The following is a 24,466-nucleotide window of genomic DNA, read 5'->3' on the forward strand; positions in this document are numbered from 1 at the left end:
TGAGAGGGTGGTGGACACCTGGAATGTGCTCCGAGAGGAGGTGATAGGTCAGAGTTCAATATTGGGTTTCAAAAAGGGATTGGATGACTTCCTGAAAGTGCAGGGGATTGAAGGATACAGTTAGAGGGTAACTATACAGGACACTAAATGAATGAGGAATACACGATTTAGGTAAAGGATCACTTACAGGTCATGGACCTGGGGGGCCGCCGCGGGAGCGGACTGCCGGGCACGATGGACCTCCTGGTCTGACCCAGCAGAGGCAATGCTTATGTTCTTATGTTTATACACACATATGGATGCAAAAACTGGACACTACAGAAACAGGACAGAAAGAAGATTGATTCATTTGAGTTTTTGGTGCTGGACCGTCAAAAGAACTAACAAATCAATTCTGGAAGAGATCAAACCGGCCTATGTCACTCGAAGCCCAAATGATGAAGTTACAACTGTCTTATTTTGTTCACACCATCGGCGGAGAGAGATCACTGGAGAAGGACATCATGTTTGGGAAGATGGAAGGAACCAGGCGAAGAGGGCGACCTGCAACCAGATGGCTGGACACATTGAAAACAACCATGGGGATGATGCTGGAGGACCTTTACGGACTAGCACAAAACTGATTTATTTATAGATCTGCAATTCATCAAGTCACTAGGACTCGAGCACGAGTCAATGGAGCCTATCAACAACATGAACTATGACCTCAACATCAAGCCATTTGTACGGTGTCAGGTCAAAAGCGCGCCGGGACAAAGGCGCGCCCAGACAATTGAGCGCAGCGCGAAGGCGCGCGCCGCTCTAAATTACTGTTTTTAGTGCTCCGACGGGGGGGATGTGGGGGGGAATCCCCCCCACTTTACTTAATAGACATCGCGCCGCATTGTGGGGACGTTGTGGGGGGTTTGGGGGGTTGTAACCCCCCACATTTTACTGAAAACTTCACTTTTTCCCTGTTTTTAGGGAAAAAGTTAAGTTTACAGTAAAATGTGGAGGGTTACAAGCCCCCCAAACCCCCCATAACGCCGGCGCGATCTCTATTAAGTAAACTGGGGGGGTTCCCCCCCCCCGCCCCCCCCCCCGTCGGAGCCCTAAAAACAGTAATTTAGAGTGGCGTGCGCTTCCGCACTGCGCTCAATTGTCCGGCCGCGCCTTTGTCTTTTGCGCCGTTGTCTATGAACCTATTTGTACAGTTGATCTGACACATCTATTGCACACAGTGAGGGCAGTTCTATAACTGGGTAGGAGCCTTTTCTATAAATCAACGTAGGCACCTACGCACAGAATTAGAGAATGGCATGGGGACAAATTTTTCCCCGTCCCTTTGGGAACTCATTTTCCCATCCCCACGAGTTCTTTTCCTGCCCTTGAACTGGTGAGAGTGAAGAGGAGAGCACAATAAGCCACAAGGCAGGATAAACTCAAATGGAAAATGGCGCTGCGGCATGAAGACGCCCACTGTTCATGGTTGATCTGCCGTGTGAACAGTGGGTATCTCCACGCCGCAGCGCCATTTTCCATTTGAGTTTCTCCTGCCTTGTGGCTTATTCTGCTCTCCTCACTACTCGTACCAGTTCAGTGCTACTGCTCCAGAGGAAGGAGGAGTGTTCCTCTGAAACGGAGTCCCATAGAGCTTCAATATTGTAGCAAGAATGATGGAATAATGATGATTTCATAGATGCCTTCACGTTTCAAGATAAGTACTTATTTGTTGGTCTTGATGAACTGTTTTACTTATCAACTTTGGACATCTAATTATACTTTCCACCTTGAATCTCATGTACTGACATAATGTATCTTTATTGTAACCCACCTGCACCCCATGTACTGACAAAACGTATCTTTATTGTAACCCATGTACTGACTAAATGTATCTTTATGGTAACCCACCTGTATCCCTTACACTGACAAAATGCACCTTGATAGTAAACCACTTGTATTGTAACCCACTTGCATCCCATGTACTAACAAAATATATCTTTACTGTAACCCACTTGTATCCCATGTACTGACTAAACGTATCTTTATAGTAAACCGTTTCTATCCCATGTACTGTCAAATGTATCTTTATTGTAAACCGCTTCGAACTTCAGGGTATAGCGGTATATAAGAAATAAATTATTATTATTATTATATCAGAGGAGGATACATTTGGAAGCTGAACCTCAAATTGATTTTTGGACTTTCGTAGCAATGACACATTGCACTTTAGTATATTAGAGAGATGAGTGGTGATTCATTTTTGGTTGTGTGATTTTGCACGTCATTTATTTATTCACTATTTGAATTGGGTCCATGCTTGAATAACCAGTTTGGATTAGCACAACGTTCAACTCGATATTACTGGCTGGGCCTGATAATCGAGTTGTGTAAACTGAGGACCCATCACAAAATTTAAAATTATATTAATATTAATTTTACATTTGGTTACTTATGAATGTATCTCCAGTGATCTCTTAATATACTATATAATGCTTCTTGGAGTGACAATCACACCTAACAACACCTATGAGTTAGGCCCTGTTCATAGAATCAGGTCTCAGTGAGGTTGAGAGGTGCCGGGGCAGTGGGGCCCCTCCCCACCCTCTCCACCGTACGTGCCCCTTCCCTTCCCCCATATTTCTTTAACTTTCCCGGCATGAGCAGCGTCACCAACTTGCTGCCCACGTCAGCGTCGGCTCGTCCTCTGACGTCACTTCCTAGGTGCTTGACCCAGAAGTGACATCAGAGGGACAGCCGACGTAGGCATGGGCAGCAAGTTGGAGTTGCTGATCACGCTGGCGAAGGGGGGAATGAAGGTGTGCGCACGGCGGGGTGTGGTTGTGGGAAAGAGCGGGCGCAGAAACGAGGAAGGCTGACGGCGCTCCCACCAAGGCGGCGGCCGGAATAGGCCACCCCCCCCCCTAGCTTCCCCTACTATGCCACTGCCTACTCTCTAGATAGAATATTAGCCTAACTGCTTAAATACATGCGCAAATCTTAGGCGCCAGCAATTATGCCAGCCATAGATCTAGCGTGTTTAGTGTTTAAATGCCATAGATATGCTTGTCGGTTATAGTATTCTATAAATTATGTGCATAACTGTGAGTCCCACCCATGTTCTATGCACACTTAAGTACAATTCTATCTATGTACACACGTACACATGTGAGTTCCATTATCCTACATGTTAACACATGTAATCAGACTGGAAACCCACCTTTCTGATATAGCTTTCAATCCATAACCCTACTCCTCTGCCCTCCAACCCAGCCAGATGATTAACCGTTCTCCTTAACTGCATCCACGACTTCCTGTTTGTCTTTGGGAAGCAGATATGAGATTGTGATGTCATAATGCCTCATTCCACCAATAAGAGCCAGCCTCAACAGTGATGTCACAATGGCTTGATTGTCCTGTACAAGCCAGCTGATTAACCGTTTCCCCTTAACTGTATCCATGACATCTTGTTTGTCTGTCTTGCCTGTCTGTCTTGCTTGTCTGTCTTGCCTCTTTCGAGCAGGGACTGTTTTCTTAATCTTTGTGACTCTGTACAGCGCTGCGTGCGTCTGGTAGCGCTATAGAAATAATTAATAGCAGTAGCAGTAGTAAATGGTAACACTTTTTTACAGAAATCTCATGGTGGAGGAATGAGACCAACCTTTCTTCTCTGACATGGAAATAGAGACATTCACGTAGCCCAAGTTTCGCAGCACACAGCTGCGCCCCAGGTTTGAGTCCCCTATTACACATGATCTCAAACGATTCACTTCCTCAGTCAGCGACCAAGCTCGTCATTTACCTGGATCCATGTGTTTCCGGCATCAGATGAGATAAACATGCTGATATCGCTGTCGGTGAGTTCTGAGCCTATATTTCCTGAGGTGGGGGAGGGGAAAGAATAGCCAAAAAGAATCAGTTTTGTTCTTCATTTATGAAATTTCTTTATAATCCATGGGTGACGTATCTTGTTTTGAGGAAACAAAAGCAATATATTAAGTCTGCAATAGGCATAATTATATTGGCCTACATAAAGCATTCTACATTCAGATTTTTCAGAAAAGAAAGCAGAGGCAGGAACCTGCAATAAACACCAGGGATTAGGAGCCTTTTGTGGACAGGTTCCCTAAAGAAAAGTCCATAAGCCTTTATTAAACTGGACTTAGGAAAATCTACTATTTATTCTTAGCATAAGCAGCGTAAAATCTGTTTTACTCTTTTGGGATCTTGCCAGGTACTTGTGACCTGAATTGGCCATTCATTTGAGGGGGGGGGGGGCTGGCACCCATCTTCCTCTTCACCCCCCCTCCCCGCTCCTTCCTGCCACACTTGTGCACCCCTTCTTTAATTTTCCTAGCATGAGCGACATCACAAACTTGCTGCCCAAATCGGTGTCAGCTCTCTCTGACGTCACTTCTGGGTCCCGCGGCTAGGAAGTGACATCAGAGGGAGACCAGACACCTTTTTGATATAGCCTTCAAATCATAACCCTACCCCTCACTGCCCAGCACCCTAGCCAGTAGATTAACCATCCTACCTAAATGTATCCCCTACTCTGTCATCCTGTTTGTCTTGTCTGTTTAGATTGTAAGCTCTATTAAGCAGGACCGTCTTCTTCATGACAACGTCTGGTAGTGCTCTAGAAATAATTAATAGCAACAGTAGAAGCCTCTCCTGGCTGCTTACATTTATTTGAATATCTGTTATTGCGGCTCATGAGCCGCATGCGGCTCTTTAGCCACTTGAGTGTGGCTCACGGCTCAGCTAGCTAGAGCAGGGATGCCCAACCTGTTTCCCTTCCCTGTAAAGAGGATGCTGAAGCACCAGGCTGACCAACCTTCGCCACCCGACATCAATTCTGACCTCGAAGAGGAAGTTCTGGGCCAGCCAATCGCTGCCTGGCTGGCCCGAAACTTCCTCTCCGACGTTAGAATTGACGTCGGGTGGAGAAGTTTGGTCGGCCCGGTGCTTCAGCATCCTCTTTATGGGGAAGGGAAGCAGGGAGAGCTCAGAACTTGGTGGCGGCCTGTTCCCTGATGGCAGCGACAGTGGCAGCCTGTTCCCCTGCGGCAATGGCGGCCTGTTCCCCGGTGGCGGTGGCAGCCTGTTCCCCGATGGTAGTGGCTTGGGGGAGGGCAGGGAGAAAGAAAAAAAGAAGGGAGATGGGAGATAGAAAGACAGGGAGACAGGCAGAAAGAAAGAAAGGGGGCATGGAGAGAGAGAGAGAAAGATAGACATACATAAAGAAAGGGGGCATGGAGAGAGAAAGAAAGAAGGGGGAATGGTGAAAGAAAGAAAAAGTTGGGGGAGGGAATGAGGTCTGGAGGAGAGGAAACATACAGGAGGCTGAAAGAAGGGAAGAAATATTGGATGCACAGTCAGAAGAATAAAGGTAGGAAAAATGATTGTATTTTCAATTTAGTGATCAAAATGTGTCCGTTTTGAGAATTTATATCTGCTGTCTATATTTTGCACTATGGCCCCCTTTTACTAAACCGCAATAGCGTTTTTTAGTGCAGGGAGCCTATGAGCATTGAGAGCAGCACAGAGCAGCTCCCTGTGCTAAAAACCGTTATCGCAGTTTAGTAAAAAGGGAGGGGGTATATTTGTCTATTTTTGTATAGTTGTTACTGAGATGACATTGCATAAAGTCATCTGCCTTGATCTCTTTGAAAACATATGGAATATAAAAGATAATTAACATTTTCACTGCGTACAGTGTGCTTTGTGTTTTTTAAAAATTTTATTGTTGGTAGATCATTTTGACTTGGCCACGAAGGGAAGGGGGAGGGAGGGAGGGAGGGGAGCTGCTGAAAGACATCTAGTAATCCTTGCAGACTTGACTGTGCAGGGAATTATTTTTGTAAAATCATGTTTTGTTATGTGACTGGCATTATTTAGACTTTAATTTCTATGAATGAATAGAATGAAAATGATATAAAATTGCTTGCTTGTTTTTATGTGCGTGCGCTGAAGGGAAGTGGAGAGAGTGGGTTGAGGATGCTGAAGGGAAATGGGGAAGAGAGAGTGGGGAAAAGACGCTGATTTATAAATTGGCAATTGTACAGAATATTGTTTCTTTTAATACTTTAATATAAGTTCAGTATAAGACTATTTGAGGCTTGTGTGGATGGGATCAGATGGTTTGCGGAGATGGGGATGGAGACAAATTTTTTCCCCGTGTCATTCTCTAGGCTCTGCCACAAATTGATTTCAAACTATGTGCGGGTGAGCGGGGTGTCAGTCGGGTTGACGTAGCCATCTTAGCGCAAATGGGCGCGGTGTATGGCTCTCAAAAGAAATCTTAATCATTGTACTGCTGATCTTTGGCTCTTGACTAATGAGTTTGCCCACTACTGCCCTAGTCTGATTTCTTGCATGTATTTTTCTTTTCTCTGATTTTAAGTGACATTTTTTGAAAGAATGTTCTTCTTTTTTTAAGAAACCCACTAAAATTGGTCTGGGCGATGATAGCGTTGGCTGAGTTTGGCCCCTATTGGGATATGGGAGAAAAGGATTTAATTATGAAAAGTGGGAGGGAAGGTAGCAGGATAGGTTGGTTGATCTACAGATGGGAGGAATAGATTGGTTGGCGCTTAAAAGGAGACCTATGACTGAATAATACAGGTGAGGGGTGGAGATCAAGGTGAAGGATGTTGTTGGGAGTTTTGGCAGACTTAAGAGCATGTGGGAGTCGGGTATGGCAGGGTAGTATGAGTAGGTGCTATGAGGAGATTTTTCCCTCTTCCTCCCAGTGTTTATTTGAGTCCAGTGCTGTTTCTTTTGTCTTTATTTGTCTTGGCTGTTTCTTGCTGGAGCCATGTTTTTTTTGTGTTGGTTTTTTTTATGATGGGGGACTTGGTGGTGTTAGGATGAGTTGTGGGTGGTAGTCGCAACTTAAAATATAAGAGAAAAAGATGCAAATTTGGGAATATGGCCCCAAATGCAAAAGTACTTTTAGGGGTACCCACAAAATGTTAATTCAGGGTTACTTACCCCCCAATTCTATAAAGTCTACTTAAAGTTAGGCACTGAACCAATGTAGGTACCTAACTTAATTGATTAATAGGCCAAATCGGCACTATTTATGGAATCGTGCTTAGTGCTGCAATAGTCAGCCAGCTTTTTTTAGGTGACATATATAGAATTTGGGCCTTACTATCTCTTACCCCCTCGTTTACGAACGCATAGCGTGGGGTTTAGCGCCGGAAGCGCCGGTAACTGCTGCGACGCTCATACAATTCCTATGAATGTCGGAGTAGTTACCGCTGCTGCCAGTGCTAAAACCATGTTAACCCAGTATTGACCAGTCAGCGCGCAGTAATCCTAATGCACTAGCTAGCTTTCATTAGAGACTGATTTCATTGGGTCTGATGTATTGCATATCGTTTTTTTTTTTATATATATATTGCGTTGAATGGTAGGCAAGTTCACATTAAGGGGGGGATTCATCAAGAGGCGCAGGGAGAAGGTAGGGAGAACAAGAGGGCACTCTCTAAAATTGAAAGGGGATAGATTCCGTACGAACGTAAGGAAGTTCTTCTTCACCCAGAGAGTGGTGGAAAACTGGAACGCTCTTCCGGAGGCTGTTATAGGGGAAAACACCCTCCAGGGATTCAAGACAAAGTTAGACGAGTTCCTGCTGAACCAGAACACACGCAGGTAGGGCTGGTCTCAGTTAGGGCACTGGTCTTTGACCTGGGGGCCGACGCAGGAGCGGAACACTGGGCACGATGGACCACTGGTTTGACCCAGCAGCGGCAATTCTTATGTTCTTAACCGATATACCACACGCTAAATGCTAAGATGCTCATTATATTGAGTGGTTCCTAGTCTTTGTAATTTTTGATGGAGTAAAATATTGATCCACTTATACCCATTCTATACCACTCAGGATTTTGCAGACTTCAATCATATCTCCCCTCAGCCGTCTCTTTTCCAAGCTGAAAAGTCCCAACCTCTTTAGTCTTTCCTCATACAAGAGGAGTTCCATCGCCTTTATCATCTTGGTCGCTCTTCTTTCAACCTTTTCTAATTCTGCTATATCTTTTTTTGGAGATACGGTGACTAAAATTCAACACAATACTCAAGGTGAGGTCACACCATGGATTAATACAGAGACATTATAATATTTTTACTCCCTCGTCTACGAAACCGCGCTAGCTGTTTTTAGCACAGAGAGCTATGCTGAATGGCCTGAGCTGCTCCCGACGTTCAATGAGTTTCTACGAGCGTCAGGAGCAGCGCGGGCCATTCAGCGCGGCTTTCTGCGCTAAAACATGCTAGCGCGATTTCATAGAAGACGGGGTTAGTCTTATTTGCCATCCCTTTTCTAATAATTCCTAATATCCTGTTTATTTTCTTAGTCACCATCATTGCATTGGGTGGAGGTTGAGTTTACTGTCTACGATGACCTAGATCTTTTTCTTGGATGCTGACCTCCAAAGTTGAAATATACCAACTTGAACTTATTGACCTGGGGCAGGCGTGTCAAAGTCCCTCCTCAAGGGCCGTAATCCAGTCGGGTTTTCAGGATTTCCCCAATGAATATGCATGAGATCTATTTGCATGCACTGCTTTCCTTGTATCTAATAGATCTCATGCATATTCATGGAGGGAAATCCTGAAAACCCGACCGGATTGCGGCCCGCGAGGAGGGACTTTGACACCCCTGACTTGGGGGAAGGATTTTACTGAGAAAGATAAATATTTCCTGATTAAGGGCATTATTTTTGATCTTATTACAGCATTTGACAGAAATTGCATACATGTGTCTGTTGGGAGATAACGAATGTGCTTAATAGAGTTAATAGACTTTTATGGTTTTGAAGAGGATTGATATAGACATTAATTTTGTACGGAAGGATGGGACTATTGATTTATTACACTTTTTGATTTAACACGTTTTGCACATGAGAGGTCATAGGACAGTGGTTCCCAACCCTGTCCTGGAGGACCGCCAGGCCAATCGGGTTTTCAGGCTGGCTGTAATGAATATGCATGAGAGAGATTTGTATATAATGGAAGTAACAGGCAAATCTGCGCCATGCATATTCATTATGGCTAGCCTGAAAACTCAATTGGCCTGGTGGTCCTCCAAGTCAGGGTTGGGGACCACTGCCCTAGGATGTTTCGCATATTTACCCATTTGGATTACTGGGAGTGCACAACTCTTATACAAAGGGCTGGTTTCAATGAGTTGTGAAAACTGAGGACCCTCCATCACTTATATTTATGTATATTTTATATGAAGTCCCTGATTCTCGTTTTCAAACTGGGCATATTTATAGTTTTTTTATGACCCAGCATTTGATTTAATCATCTTATCTACAACCCTCATAGTTTTGGAAGAATTTTGCATGGCGTAAAATCATACCGCATAATGGGTTACTTAAAAGCAGGGCCGCCATCAAGGCAGTACTACCAGTCCTGCATTCAGGGGCCCGGAGCTGACAGGGGGCCCGGGCTCCCCAAGGGTCCTAGGCCACAGTCTAGGGAAGGGGCGGTACGCCCCAGGTGCACAGAAGAGAGCTGGACGGGGAACCCGTGGAGTTCAATCTCGAGCCGCGAGGCTCGTCTTTTGTTCCTACCTGCCCTGCCCTCACATATAGCCGATCGGAAGTGTTCCCCGATGTCAGCGCTGACGTCGGAGGGAGGGCTTAAGCAAAGCCTGCCCTCCGACGTCAGCGCGGACGTCGGAGAATACATCCGGTCAGCTATTTGTGCGTGGCAGAGCAGAAAGGAAACAGAAGACAAGCCTCTCGGCTCGAGCTCCGTTTTGCTGAGAAAGTTGCAAAGATGGGCTGGGAGGCAAACGCGGAACACAAAAGGGGGGAGGGAGTGCGTTTTGGACACAAGGCATGAACTTTGGAGAGAGGAAGGGAGGGAAAGAGATGCTGAGGTGTAGGATGGAATGGGTTTTTGGACACAGAAGGCATGGACTTGGGAGAGAGGAAGGGAGGGAAAGAGAGGCTGAGGTGGGGGAGGAAATGAGTTTTTGGACACAGAAGGCATGGACTTGGGAGAGAGGAAGGGAGGGAAAGAGAGGCTGAGGTGGGGGAGGAAATGGGTTTTTGGACACAGAAGTCATGGACTTGGGAGAGAGGAAGGGAGGGAAAGAGATGCTGAGGTGGGGGAGGGAATGTGTTTTTGGATACAGAAGGCATGGACTTGGGAGAGAGGAAGGGAGGGAAAGAGATGCTGAGGTGGGGGAGGGAATGGATTTTTGGACACAGAAGGCATGGACTTGGGAGAGAGGAAGGTTGGGAAAGAGATGCTGAGGTGGGGGAGGGAATGGGTTTTTGGACACAGAAGGCATGGACTTGGGAGAGAGGAAGGGAGGGAAAGAGATGCTGAGGTGGGGGATGGAATGGGATTTTGGACACAGAAGGCATGGACTTGGGAGAGAGGAAGGGAGGGAAAGAGATGCTGAGGTTGGGGAGGGAATGGGTTTTTGGACACAGAAGGCATGGACTTGGGAGAGAGGAAGGGAGGGAAAGAGATGCTGAGGTGGGGGAGGGAATGGGTTTTTGGACACAGAAGGCATGGACTTGGGAGAGAGGAAGGGAGGGAAAGAAATTCTGAGGTGGGGAGGGAATGGGTTTTTGGCACAGAAGGCATCGACTTGTGAGAGAGGAAGGGAGGGAAAGAGATGGTTGTGTACACGGGGAATAGAAGAAAGGAGAATTTTTGGTCATAGGGAGGGAGTGAGGTACAGATAGTGGCATACCAAGGTGGGGGAGGGTGGGGGGGTCTGCCCCGCCCCGCGTTTACGTCCTAAGGGGGTGCACACCTGGCCACCCTCCAGTGTTCTCCCTAGGCCGGCAAACTGCGGCTCTTTAGCCACTTGAGTGCCACCGCCGCCATCGGGAACAGGCAGGTGCCAAGTTCTCCCTGCTTTTCCCTGTGGGGCCGACCAACTCTCGCCACTTGCTTCAATTCTGACGTCGGAGAGGACGTTCTGGGCCAGCCAATCGCTGCCTGGCTGGCCTAGAACGTCCTCTCTGACGTTAGAATTGACGTCGGGTGGCGAGAGTTGGTCGGCCCCGCGGGGAAGAGAAGCAGGGCGAACTCGGCGCCGGCCTGTTCCCGATGGCGGCTGTGGCAGCCTATTCCCCAGTGGCAGTGGCAGCATTTTCCCAATGGTGGTGGCATAGGGGAGGGCAGGGAGAAAGAAAGAAAGAAAGGGGGGGACAGGAAGCCAGAAAGAAAGAAAGGGGGCAGGGTGAAACAAAGAAAAATGGGGCACGGAGAGAGAGAGAAAGACAGACATACAGAACGAAAGAGGGTGTGGAGAGAGAAAGAAAGAAGGGGGCAGGGTGAGAGAGAGAAAAACAGACATACAGAAAGAAAGGGGGTATGGAGAGAGAGAAAAAGAAAGAAGGGGCAGGGTGAAACAAAGAAAAAGTTTGGGGAGGGAATGAGGTCTGGAGAAGAGGAAGCATACAGGAGGCTGAAAGAAGGGAAGAAATATTGGATGCACAGTCAGAAGAATAAAGTGCAACCAGAGACTGATGAAATTACTAAAGGTAGGAAAAATGATTTTATTTTCAATTTAGTGATCAAAATGTGTCTGCTTTGAGAATTTATATATGCTGTCTATATTTTGCACTATGGCCCCCTTTTACTAAACCACAATAGCGTTTTTTAGCGCAGGGAGTTTCAAGTTTTATTATTATTTGATTGATCGCTTATTACAAACTAAGCGATGAACAATTTATTTAAAATAAATAGAATTTTCGAAGTACAACAAGTTGGGTTCTGATACAAACAGACAAAACAGACTGACATGATACATAAGGAAAAAAAAAGAAAACGGGAGGGAATAGTTACAATATTTAATCTTTTACATAATCTAAAAAAGAAGAAGAAGGGGCAGGAAAAAACATGTGGAAAGGGAATGTGAAAATTGGATAAAAAGTAATTTTAAAAATAGAAAATTAAATATAATGCGTTTTTAAATGTTAAAAGCATCTTTAAATAAAAGCCTATGAGCATTGAGAGCAGCGTGGGGCATTCAGCGCAGCTCCCTGCGCTAAAAACCGCTATCGCGTTTTAGTAAAAAGGGAGGGGGAAAATTTGTCTATTTTTGTATAGTTGTTACTGAGGTGACATTGCATAAAGTCATCTGCCTTGACCTCTTTGAAAACCCGTGGAATATAGATGATAATTAACATTTTCTCTGCGTACAGCGTGCTTTGTGTTTTTAAAATTTTATTGTTGATAGATCATTTTGACTTGGCCACAAAGGTAAGGGGGAGGGAGGAGAGCTGCTGAAAGACATCTAGTAATCCTTGCAGGCTTGACTGTGCAGGGAATTATTTTTGTAAAATCATGTTTTGCTAAGTGACTGGCATTATTTAGACTTTAATTTCTATGAATGAATAGAATGAAAATGATATAAATTACTTGCTTGTTTTTATGTGTGTGCGCTGAAGGAAAGTGGAGAGAGAGTGGGCTGAGGACGCTGAAGGGAAATGGGGAAGAGAGAGTGGGGAGAAGACGCTGATTTATAAATTGACAATTGTACAGAATATTGTTTCTTTTTTATATTCATCCATAGCTGCATGTTAATGATGTGCTCATATGCACTTATTTATCATCATAACATATACATCATCATTAACATGCAGCTGTGGATGTGTAAGGACAGGCTGAGGAGGATGGATGGGAAGGAAGGAAGGTGCACATATCAACATATCGTACATTTTTAACATGCATGATGCAGCTATAGGCAAGCTGAGGAGGATGGGATCATACAGATGTGTATGTTCAGATATGCGCTCAGATGTGTAGTTTTTTCTGATATATTTATTAAGCTTACAGTATTTATAAAAACACATTTAATACTTGTTACAAAAAATATTGTGCAATTGTGATCTACTTCTGGCCTACAAAGGTCAAAAGAAATCCTTAACTGAGATTTTACATTCAAAAGTGAATTATAGCTACTAGCACTATTATTTATTAGTTCTTTATTATGCAGATGTTTGTTAGTTTGTTATTAGTTCAGTATTAGACATATGTTAGTTTAGAATAGATAGGTATAGATTAGTTTAGGTTAGGTTAGGTTAGGGCCCTACTGAAAGAGTCTACCTTGACGTGGTTGCAGGCTTACAAATCTTTTGGTCAAAGAGTGCAGCGACAGAGAAAAGTATGTGTGTATTCGGCCCATGGAAGAAGGGGGAGGTGTCGGGGGGGGGGGAAAGGGGTGCGTGGGGGGCCCAATAGGATTGCTCAGTAAGGGGCCCAGAAATTTCTGATGGCGGCCCTGCTTAAAAGCAACAATAGCTAGTTCTAGATCAGGGGTCTCAAAGTCCCTCCTTGAGGGCCGCAATCCAGTCGGGTTTTCAGGACTTCCCCAATGAATATGCATGAGATCTATGTGCATGCACTGCTTTCAATGCATATTCATTGGGGAAATCCTGAAAACCCGACTGGATTGCGGCCCTCAAGGAGGGACTTTGAAATCCCTGTTCTAGATGATTCAGTTTGACTGGGCCCATTATGCCTAAAACTACAAGATTTCCTTCCCAAGCTGGGTAAAATCATGCAATCTTGCTTATGGTAAGTAAGTGAACATTCCATACCTGACGCCACTATAATGCCTGGAGCAGTATCTCTGCTAGCGATGTTTCCAGAGGTGTAAGGATTATCCGAGACCTTCAGGTGCAAATGGAGCGAGCAGTAAGGCTAGAAGAAATCAAAGGCATATTACAAGTTGGAATTCTGTAACTGTCGATTTACCCTTCCTATTTTTTATTTCAAATATTTTTATTGAAATTTTTAAACAAGTGGAACATAACATATAGAACAAACATGGTAGTTGCCAGTGTTCGAGAACATAAATGGACAAATAAGGTTTTCAAATAGTAAACACGTAATAAGAATTCTGTAATCACACACGGCAACTCCAACGGAGTCAGAAGAAAATCCTGGAGAGGGAGGAGAGATTAGTACCTTGTTCAGTCAATAAGTACAGATGGGGGACTGTTCAAGAGGGGTGTTTTGCATTGTAATGTAAGTAACAGGGAGACTTAAAGTCAGAATATAGTAAAGGGTGTGGCATAATTTCAAAGAAAATCGTGGTGGAAATACCATTGGCATTTAAGAAAAGTTCTCTATGGGATCCCAAATCTTATTGACTATATTCTGAAAACAGCACAAATTATAGTTTATCTCACCCTGGTTTCTAGGGACATTTCACCCGAGTGATGTCATCGCGTCAAACCAGCACATGTGTAGATGCCCTCCTGACAAGCAAATAGGTTGAGGGAGTGGGGCTGGGGGCAGAACAGGGCGTGACTTGGGTGGAATGGGGGCGGGGCCGGGTGGAACTTGTGGGCCTGGGGGCGTGGCCATGGGTCTGGATTTTTATTCTGGAAAATCTGGTAACCCTGCACATAAGATAACCGCTATAACCGGTCCACATTAATAGCAGTCCTATTGTGAGGCTCAAAGTGAAGGGGAGGAATATGTAGAAGCTGATAAAGAAAAGGCTGAATTGCTCAACAAATATTTCTGTTCTGTGTACACAGCTAAGTTCCGGGAGCAGAAGACAAATACGAAAAGGGATGGAGGAGTGGTAGACCCTGATCGATTTTCAGGGGGTTGTGTTCGTGAGCAGCTAGCTAAATTAATGGTAGACAAAGCAATGGGACCAGATTGTATACATCTGAGGGTGCTGAAAGAACTTAGTGAGTCTTCTTTTTAAAGATGCATTCAACGATTAATTGAATTGCTTATGGCTCTGATTCTAACCTAGATCATTTTGACTTTTGTTATTCCCTTCCCTATTGTTCTTAACCCTAATTGTACTACTTTATAATCAAATTGTACTTCATCCCCAACTTTCCTTATGTTTCTACTTGTATGTGTACTTTTATTTATTATGATGTTTTAGTCGTTTAGGTACCTGTCATTTAAGTCTGTCTTCCTTTACTCTATAATTTTTATTAATTTGTACATCGCTTAGAATTCGGATTAAGCGATTAATCAAATGTAATAATAAACTTGAAACTTGAAGTTCTGGTGGCTCCGATGACTGACCTTTTCAATGCTTCTCTAGAATCGGGGGTGGTACTGGAGGGAGAAAGGTGGATGTGGTCCCTCTCCTCAGAAGTACCACCTGGGCTCAAAAGCTTTCACAGCCCTCGGCTTTATGTACGACCTCCTCACTGGAGCCGTTATCAATTTTTACTCACAAACTTTATTTTTAAATTTTTATTTAACAACCCTTCTAGCATATTTCATGGGTACTTAGCTTTTAATTGTGGTCTTCTTTTGAGGGAAATAGGAGCCAACATGTTTCACCCACAGAAGGTTTTTTTTCAAGGCTTATCATATATGTCGGTGTAAAGCTTGCTAAGGGATGATAAACCTTGAAAAAAACCTTCTGTGGGTGAAAAATGTTGGCTCCTATTTCCCTCAAAAGAAGACCACAATTAAAAGCTAAGTACCCATGAAATATGCTAGAAGGGTTGTTAAATAAAAATTTAAAAATAAAGTTTGTGTGTAAAAATTGATAACGGCTCCAGTGAGGAGGTTGTACATAAAGCCTAGGGCTGTGAAAGCTTTTGAGCCCAGGTGGTACTGCTGAGGAGCTAGGGATTATACATTAGACGTGAGGAGTTTGAGCTATAGATTGAGCTTATATCTTGGTGAGAGTATGATTGGTGATCCTCACAAGAACATTTATATATAAAAATTGAGTGCCGTTTGGATAAATATCTAAATTATCAAAATCATAAATCGAAAAATATTGTGGAGAAAACCAGAACTTAATTCACTGGCACCTTTGACTTACATCAAAACATGTTAGAGCTCGATGTTATCATAGATCTGTTAAAAAAAACCTCACTAAATCACATTTTTTCCACATATATACTCAATTTGCTTCCAAAATATTCATATATGCTCAGCTCCTTTTCAAATTATGTTGTGTTAAAGTCAATAAAATCAATAGTGATAAACGTCTGATGAATCACACAGGGGTGTTTCACACAAGTCCATTCATTTTGATATTATTAAGGACACCGCTTATCTGAATTTACATCTGAGATCTTCTAAAGCTATCTTCCTTTCACAAATGTTGATAATCAAGACAGCTCCTGCGCTGTTTCTCTTCCCAAAGCGGTTCCCCTCTTTCTCTTCCCAAACAGACTCGCACGAGTTTACAAGTTTAAAGTTTCTTTATTGTTGATATACCATTTATCATACAGGTATCTAAACAGTTTACAATAAAATGTAATATATATATATATATATATATACATAATTTAAAAAAAAAGAATAAAAACTTATCTAAGCTACGAAAATGGGGAATATTTACGCATGGCATTAGGAGAGGCTGGGAAGGAGAGATTAATAAATACATCGAGATGAAAATAAAAATAAAAAAGGAGAATGGGAAAGGTAAGTACAGTTAGGTTGGGGAGGAGCATAGCCAGGTCTCATTTTGTGGGTGGACCTGGGGTGGACTGAGTGGACATAATCCAATCTATAATTGGCTAACACGCTTAATTCCTCGGGGAGAATGTCTGAACCAGGAAAAATACAAAATCAATACAAAAAAATCGCTAAATAATGAACATCAGTATGAGCATACTATGTAAAGAAGGGTGGGACTTTTAGCCTGAATTGTTTGTGAGCACTTTGCACTCTGCACTTTATACTTAATTCTATTTAGCTAGTGTGTTGGTTTCTTGGGAATGTATTCATTTATTGTGCATTTTTCACCCTTTCTCCCCCGGTGTGTATGTCTGACCGGGACTTAAAATTGGGAGCGTGAGAGTTCTCACCAGTTTGATAACTTTGAAAAGGACTAAATGATGTATGGGGCAGTTCTTATTTAAACTTTGGTCTGGTGCTGGTCATTTATGAGATACAGCCCAAGCCATAATCTCCCGTTCATACACTAGGGGCTCATACCGATGTCCATTATTTAGAGAATTTTTTGTATTGATTTTGTATTTTTCCTGGTTCAGACATTCTCCCCGAGGGATTAAGCGTGTTAGCCAATTATAGATTGAATTTCATCCTGGACTTTATTGGCTATAACATTGTCCAAAGGGTTATATTTTTTCGTGCTGTTTCCACTCTGCTCCCACACCCGACCTGACCCGGCCTGCTGAATCGATCAAAATATATTCACTGGCTGGCATGAATCTCCGGGTCATGCCAGCTGGAGTCCTTTATGGACCCCCACCCCCCAGTCAGCAGCACATTTACAGCTGCCAACGCCAGCAGTGCCCCATCCCGGCACATGCATGTGAAGAGGTGCTGAATGAACTGAACATATGAGAGGAGGAGGGGAAGTGCCAGCGTCAGCAGCTGGAAATGTGCGACTGACTGCTACAAGGATCATTCTACTTGCGAAAATCTCGGCGAGAGGGAGAATTAGAAGTCCTTGAGCATGCGCAGATGCATGCTCAAGGCAGGCAGGCAGAAGTCGGAAGCCGGAAGATCTTCTAGGCACACGATCTGTGCCTGCGCTAGATGGGGGGGGGTAACTTTTAGTTGTTCGGGCGGGGGCTGGTTTGCGCGGGGGGGGTGCCGGTTGGAGCGAGGGGGCCTTTGAAAGCAGGGGGGAGCGATGCCGGTTATCGGGGGGTGCTCACAAATCGAGTCAACACTCGGTTTGCGAGTCAAAAGTTTGCTGAGTGTTTTGCTCGTCTTGCAAAACACTTGCAAACCGGGTTACTCGCAAACCGAGGTTTGACTGTATTGTGAGCCCACTGGGACAGGCAGGGAAAAATGTTTGAGTACCTGAATAAATTCATGTAAATCATTCTGAGCTGCCCTGGGAGAACAGCATAGAAAATTGAATAAATACACAGTGGGAAAAGTTTCAGCCTCTGATAACCAGAGCTGCTATTGTGACATCATAATGCCTCATTCCACCAATGCCAAAGTAGAGTTTTGGTTCTAGAAGCATCTTTCTATCTGAAATTTCCTTGTAAATGTTTAGTAATGTTACAAGATGTTGAATATGTTTTTTGGGATCCCATTCAATTACAACAATTTTTAGTTGCTAGAGGACAGAAATAAGTTTAATCTTTTTTTTTGTTGTTTCATTCCTAAGAACTAAGAGGAGAACATGGATCCCCATAATGCCTCATTCCACCAATGCCTAAGAGCCAACCTCATCGGTGATGTCACAATGGCTTGACTGTCCTATACTTGGCTCACTTTTGCTACATTTTGATTTCTAGAGTGGTTAAAGCTACAGCCTCAGCACCCTGAGGTTGTGGGTTCAAACTCACGCTGCTCCTTGTGACCCTGGGCAAGGCACTAAATCCCCCTCCCTTGCCCCAGGTACATTAGATTGTGAACTCACCAGGACAGACAGGGAAAAATTCTTGAGTATCTGAATAAACTCATATAAACTGTTTTGAGCTCCCTTGGGACGCATCTGCCAGGGCCTTAGGCCCCGCCCCGGTGCACAGGGAGGAGCGTAGGACCCTGATTGGCTCAGGCGCCTCGGGTTCTTCCCCCCTTGGGAGGGGCCTGAGCCAATCAGGGACTTCCTTAGGGCTGAGCGGAGACAGAATCGGGGGTTAGTGAATCTAGCCCTTTGGCTGTAGCAGGTATAGTTGGTGAGAACGACACGACTTCCACATTTCTACATTTCCAGGTATGTTATGTCATGTAGGTATTATCATGCAAATGTATTGAGCAAAGAGCTGCAACACATTTCAACCTTTATTCAGTAAAATTCCCAAACAAAGATCTCATTATTCAAGACAAAGGTATGCAAAGTAATCATAGAACAGAGGTACCCTGCAGGGAAAAAAAAATAAATAAATGAGTAAGGGTGGTAAACCTAAAAAGAAAGTAAATAACAGAACCTACTGAATGTTAGATATCTCTAGTAGGTGGCCTGGTTGGTTGTATTAGTGTCAAAGTATCTGCATCTCATGCAGATGGCTTACAAGAGTACACTCATAATATTTATAATCATAATCATGATCCAATCCTAGCGCAGAGAGAACAAGTGAAAACCCCACACCGAAAGAGGAAGAAAGACCAGGAGGGGAGAGGGGGAGGGATGAACCAGGTTAGCTTGGGGGTCAGATGAAGGGGCACTGGGGGCATAGGAAGGAAACATTGGGGCCATAGGAAGGAAGCACGGGGGGGCAAAGGAGGCACTGCGGGCACTAAACACTGGGGGAACTGGGGGCATAGGAAGGAGGCACTAGGGGCAAAGGAAACACTGCAGGCACTAAACACTGGGGGCATAGGAAAGAGGCCAGGGGGGGGGCAAAGGAGGCACTGTGGGCACTAAACACTGGGGGCACTGGGAGGCATAGGAAGGAGGCACTAGGGGCAAAGGAAACACTGTAGGCACTAAACACTGGGGGCATAGGAAAGAGGCCAGGGGGGGGGGGCAAAGGAGGCACTGTGGGCACTAAACACTGGGGGCACTGGGAGGCATAGGAAGGAGGCACTAGGGGCAAAGGAAACACTGCAGGCACTAAACACTGGGGGCATAGGAAAGAGGCACGGGGGGGGCAAAGGAGGCACTGTGGGCACTAAACACTGGGGGCACTGGGAGGCATAGGAAGGAGGCACTAGGGGCAAAGGAAACACTGCAGGCACTAAACACTGGGGGCATAGGAAAGAGGCCAGGGGGGGGGGCAAAGGAGGCACTGTGGGCACTAAACACTGGGGGCACTGGGAGGCATAGGAAGGAGGCACTAGGGGCAAAGGAAACACTGCAGGCACTAAACACTGGGGGCATAGGAAAGAGGCACGGGGGGGGCAAAGGAGGCACTGTGGGCACTAAACACTGAGGGCACTGGGAGGCATAGGAAGGAGGCACTAGGGGCAAAGGACCACAATATAAAGAGCACAATACTGAATATAGACCTGCGAGCATGTGTCCGCATGCATTTGTCTTGCGCTATTGTCCAGCACGATAATAGCCTGTGCACATGAGTCCACATGCATTTGTCGTGCGCACTATTGTCTAGCGTGATAATAGCCTGCGCACATGTGTCCGCACACTTTTGTCTTGCATACCATTGTCTAGCGCGATAATAGCCTGCGTGCATGTGTCCGCACGCATTTGTCTTGCGCTATTGTCTAGTGTGATAATAGCCTGCGCGCATGAGTCCACATGCATTTGTCGTGCGCACTATTGTCTAGCGTGATAATAGCCTGCGCACATGTGTCCGCACACTTTTGTCTTGCATACCATTGTCTAGCGCGATAATAGCCTGCGTGCATGTGTCCGCACGCATTTATCTTGCGCTATTGTCTAGTGTGATAATAGCCTGCGCGCATGAGTCCACATGCATTTGTCGTGCGCACTATTGTCTAGCGTGATAATAGCCTGCGCACATGTGTCCGCACACTTTTGTCTTGCATACCATTGTCTAGCGCGATAATAGCCTGCGTGCATGTGTCCGCACGCATTTGTCTTGCGCTATTGTCTAGTGTGATAATAGCCTGCGCGCATGAGTCCACATGCATTTGTCCGTGCGCACTATTGTCTAGCGTGATAATAGCCTGCACACATGTGTCCGCACACTTTTGTCTTGCATACCATTGTCTAGCGCGATAATAGCCTGCGTGCATGTGTCCGCACGCATTTGTCTTGCGCTATTGTCTAGTGTGATAATAGCCTGCGCGCATGAGTCCACATGCATTTGTCGTGCGCACTATTGTCTAGCGTGATAATAGCCTGCGTACATGTGTCCGCACACTTTTGTCTTGCATACCATTGTCTAGCGCGATAATAGCCTGCGTGCATGTGTCCGCACGCATTTGTCTTGCGCTATTGTCTAGTGTGATAATAGCCTGCGCGCATGAGTCCACATGCATTTGTCGTGCGCACTATTGTCTAGCGTGATAATAGCCTGCGCACATGTGTCCGCACACTTTTGTCTTGCATACCATTGTCTAGCGCGATAATAGCCTGCGTGCATGTGTCCGCACGCATTTGTCTTGCGCTATTGTCTAGTGTGATAATAGCCTGCGCGCATGAGTCCACATGCATTTGTCGTGCGCACTATTGTCTAGCGTGATAATAGCCTGCGCACATGTGTCCGCACACTTTTGTCTTGCATACCATTGTCTAGCGCGATAATAGCCTGCGTGCATGTGTCCGCACGCATTTATCTTGCGCTATTGTCTAGTGTGATAATAGCCTGCGCGCATGAGTCCACATGCATTTGTCGTGCGCACTATTGTCTAGCGTGATAATAGCCTGCGCACATGTGTCCGCACACTTTTGTCTTGCATACCATTGTCTAGCGCGATAATAGCCTGCGTGCATGTGTCCGCACGCATTTGTCTTGCGCTATTGTCTAGTGTGATAATAGCCTGCGCGCATGAGTCCACATGCATTTGTCGTGCGCACTATTGTCTAGCGTGATAATAGCCTGCGCACATGTGTCCGCACACTTTTGTCTTGCATACCATTGTCTAGCGCGATAATAGCCTGCGTGCATGTGTCCGCACGCATTTGTCTTGCGCTATTGTCTAGTGTGATAATAGCCTGCGCGCATGAGTCCACATGCATTTGTCGTGCGCACTATTGTCTAGCGTGATAATAGCCTGCGTACATGTGTCCGCACACTTTTGTCTTGCATACCATTGTCTAGCGCGATAATAGCCTGCGTGCATGTGTCCGCACGCATTTGTCTTGCGCTATTGTCTAGTGTGATAATAGCCTGTGCGCATGAGTCCACATGCATTTGTCGTGCGCACTATTGTCTAGCGTGATAATAGCCTGCGCACATGTGTCCGCACACTTTTGTCTTGCATACCATTGTCTAGCGCGATAATAGCCTGCGCGCATGTGTCCGCACGCATTTGTCTTGCGCTATTGTCTAGTGTGATAATAGCCTGCGCGCATGAGTCCACATGCATTTGTCGTGCGCACTATTGTCTAGCGTGATAATAGCCTGCGCACATGTGTCCGCACACATTTGTCTTGCATACCATTGTCTAGCGCGATAATAGCCTGCGCACATGTGTCCGCACACATTTGTCTTGCGCTATTGTCTAGTGTGATAATAGCCTGTGCGCATGAGTCCACATGCATTTGTCGTGCGCACTATTGTCTAGCGTGATAATAGCCTGCGCACATGTGTCCGCACACTTTTGTCTTGCATACCATTGTCTAGCGCGATAATAGCCTGCGCACATGTGTCCGCACACATTTGTCTTGCGCTATTGTCTAGTGTGATAATAGCCTGTGCACATGAGTCCACATGCATTTGTCGTGCGCACTATTGTCTAGCGTGATAATAGCCTGCGCACATGTGTCCGCACACATTTGTCTTGCGCTATTGTCTAGCGTGATAATAGCCTGCGCACATGTGTCCGCACACATTTGTCTTGCATACCATTGTCTAGCGCGATAATAGCCTGCGTGCATGTGTCCGCACGCATTTGTCTTGCGCTATTGTCTAGTGTGATAATAGCCTGTGCACATGAGTCCACATGCATTTGTCGTGCGCACTATTGTCTAGCGTGATAATAGCCTGCGCACATGTGTCCGCACACTTTTGTCTTGCATACCATTGTCTAGCGCGATAATAGCCTGCGTGCATGTGTCCGCACGCATTTGTCTTGCGCTATTGTCTAGTGTGATAATAGCCTGCGCGCATGAGTCCACATGCATTTGTCGTGCGCACTATTGTCTAGCGTGATAATAGCCTGCGCACATGTGTCCGCACACTTTTGTCTTGCATACCATTGTCTAGCGCGATAATAGCCTGCGTGCATGTGTCCGCACGCATTTATCTTGCGCTATTGTCTAGTGTGATAATAGCCTGCGCGCATGAGTCCACATGCATTTGTCGTGCGCACTATTGTCTAGCGTGATAATAGCCTGCGCACATGTGTCCGCACACTTTTGTCTTGCATACCATTGTCTAGCGCGATAATAGCCTGCGTGCATGTGTCCGCACGCATTTGTCTTGCGCTATTGTCTAGTGTGATAATAGCCTGCGCGCATGAGTCCACATGCATTTGTCTTGCGCACTATTGTCTAGCGTGATAATAGCCTGCACACATGTGTCCGCACACTTTTGTCTTGCATACCATTGTCTAGCGCGATAATAGCCTGCGTGCATGTGTCCGCACGCATTTGTCTTGCGCTATTGTCTAGTGTGATAATAGCCTGCGCGCATGAGTCCACATGCATTTGTCGTGCGCACTATTGTCTAGCGTGATAATAGCCTGCGTACATGTGTCCGCACACTTTTGTCTTGCATACCATTGTCTAGCGCGATAATAGCCTGCGTGCATGTGTCCGCACGCATTTGTCTTGCGCTATTGTCTAGTGTGATAATAGCCTGCGCGCATGAGTCCACATGCATTTGTCGTGCGCACTATTGTCTAGCGTGATAATAGCCTGCGCACATGTGTCCGCACACTTTTGTCTTGCATACCATTGTCTAGCGCGATAATAGCCTGCGTGCATGTGTCCGCACGCATTTGTCTTGCGCTATTGTCTAGTGTGATAATAGCCTGCGCGCATGAGTCCACATGCATTTGTCGTGCGCACTATTGTCTAGCGTGATAATAGCCTGCGCACATGTGTCCGCACACTTTTGTCTTGCATACCATTGTCTAGCGCGATAATAGCCTGCGTGCATGTGTCCGCACGCATTTATCTTGCGCTATTGTCTAGTGTGATAATAGCCTGCGCGCATGAGTCCACATGCATTTGTCGTGCGCACTATTGTCTAGCGTGATAATAGCCTGCGCACATGTGTCCGCACACTTTTGTCTTGCATACCATTGTCTAGCGCGATAATAGCCTGCGTGCATGTGTCCGCACGCATTTGTCTTGCGCTATTGTCTAGTGTGATAATAGCCTGCGCGCATGAGTCCACATGCATTTGTCGTGCGCACTATTGTCTAGCGTGATAATAGCCTGCGCACATGTGTCCGCACACTTTTGTCTTGCATACCATTGTCTAGCGCGATAATAGCCTGCGTGCATGTGTCCGCACGCATTTGTCTTGCGCTATTGTCTAGTGTGATAATAGCCTGCGCGCATGAGTCCACATGCATTTGTCGTGCGCACTATTGTCTAGCGTGATAATAGCCTGCGTACATGTGTCCGCACACTTTTGTCTTGCATACCATTGTCTAGCGCGATAATAGCCTGCGTGCATGTGTCCGCACGCATTTGTCTTGCGCTATTGTCTAGTGTGATAATAGCCTGTGCGCATGAGTCCACATGCATTTGTCGTGCGCACTATTGTCTAGCGTGATAATAGCCTGCGCACATGTGTCCGCACACTTTTGTCTTGCATACCATTGTCTAGCGCGATAATAGCCTGCGCGCATGTGTCCGCACGCATTTGTCTTGCGCTATTGTCTAGTGTGATAATAGCCTGCGCGCATGAGTCCACATGCATTTGTCGTGCGCACTATTGTCTAGCGTGATAATAGCCTGCGCACATGTGTCCGCACACATTTGTCTTGCATACCATTGTCTAGCGCGATAATAGCCTGCGCACAT

At 45.5% G+C, this 24,466-nt stretch overlaps 1 protein-coding gene across 1 annotated transcript in view; it reads right to left on the bottom strand.

The window, feature by feature from the left end:
• LOC117359849 (VPS10 domain-containing receptor SorCS1-like) overlaps positions 1-24,466 on the bottom strand; it is a 304,368-nt gene that overhangs the window by 176,963 nt on the left and 102,939 nt on the right. Inside the window, exons 6-7 of the mRNA XM_033943225.1 lie at positions 13,569-13,671; positions 3,782-3,858 (exon numbers count right to left, since the gene is read on the bottom strand). Of these exons, the coding sequence (XP_033799116.1) occupies positions 3,782-3,858; positions 13,569-13,671 (180 nt within the window). The remainder of the gene's footprint in view (positions 1-3,781; positions 3,859-13,568; positions 13,672-24,466) is intronic.

Source organism: Geotrypetes seraphini, chromosome 4 (genome assembly GCF_902459505.1).
Source record: "Geotrypetes seraphini chromosome 4, aGeoSer1.1, whole genome shotgun sequence".
Taxonomy (NCBI): domain Eukaryota; kingdom Metazoa; phylum Chordata; class Amphibia; order Gymnophiona; family Dermophiidae; genus Geotrypetes; species Geotrypetes seraphini.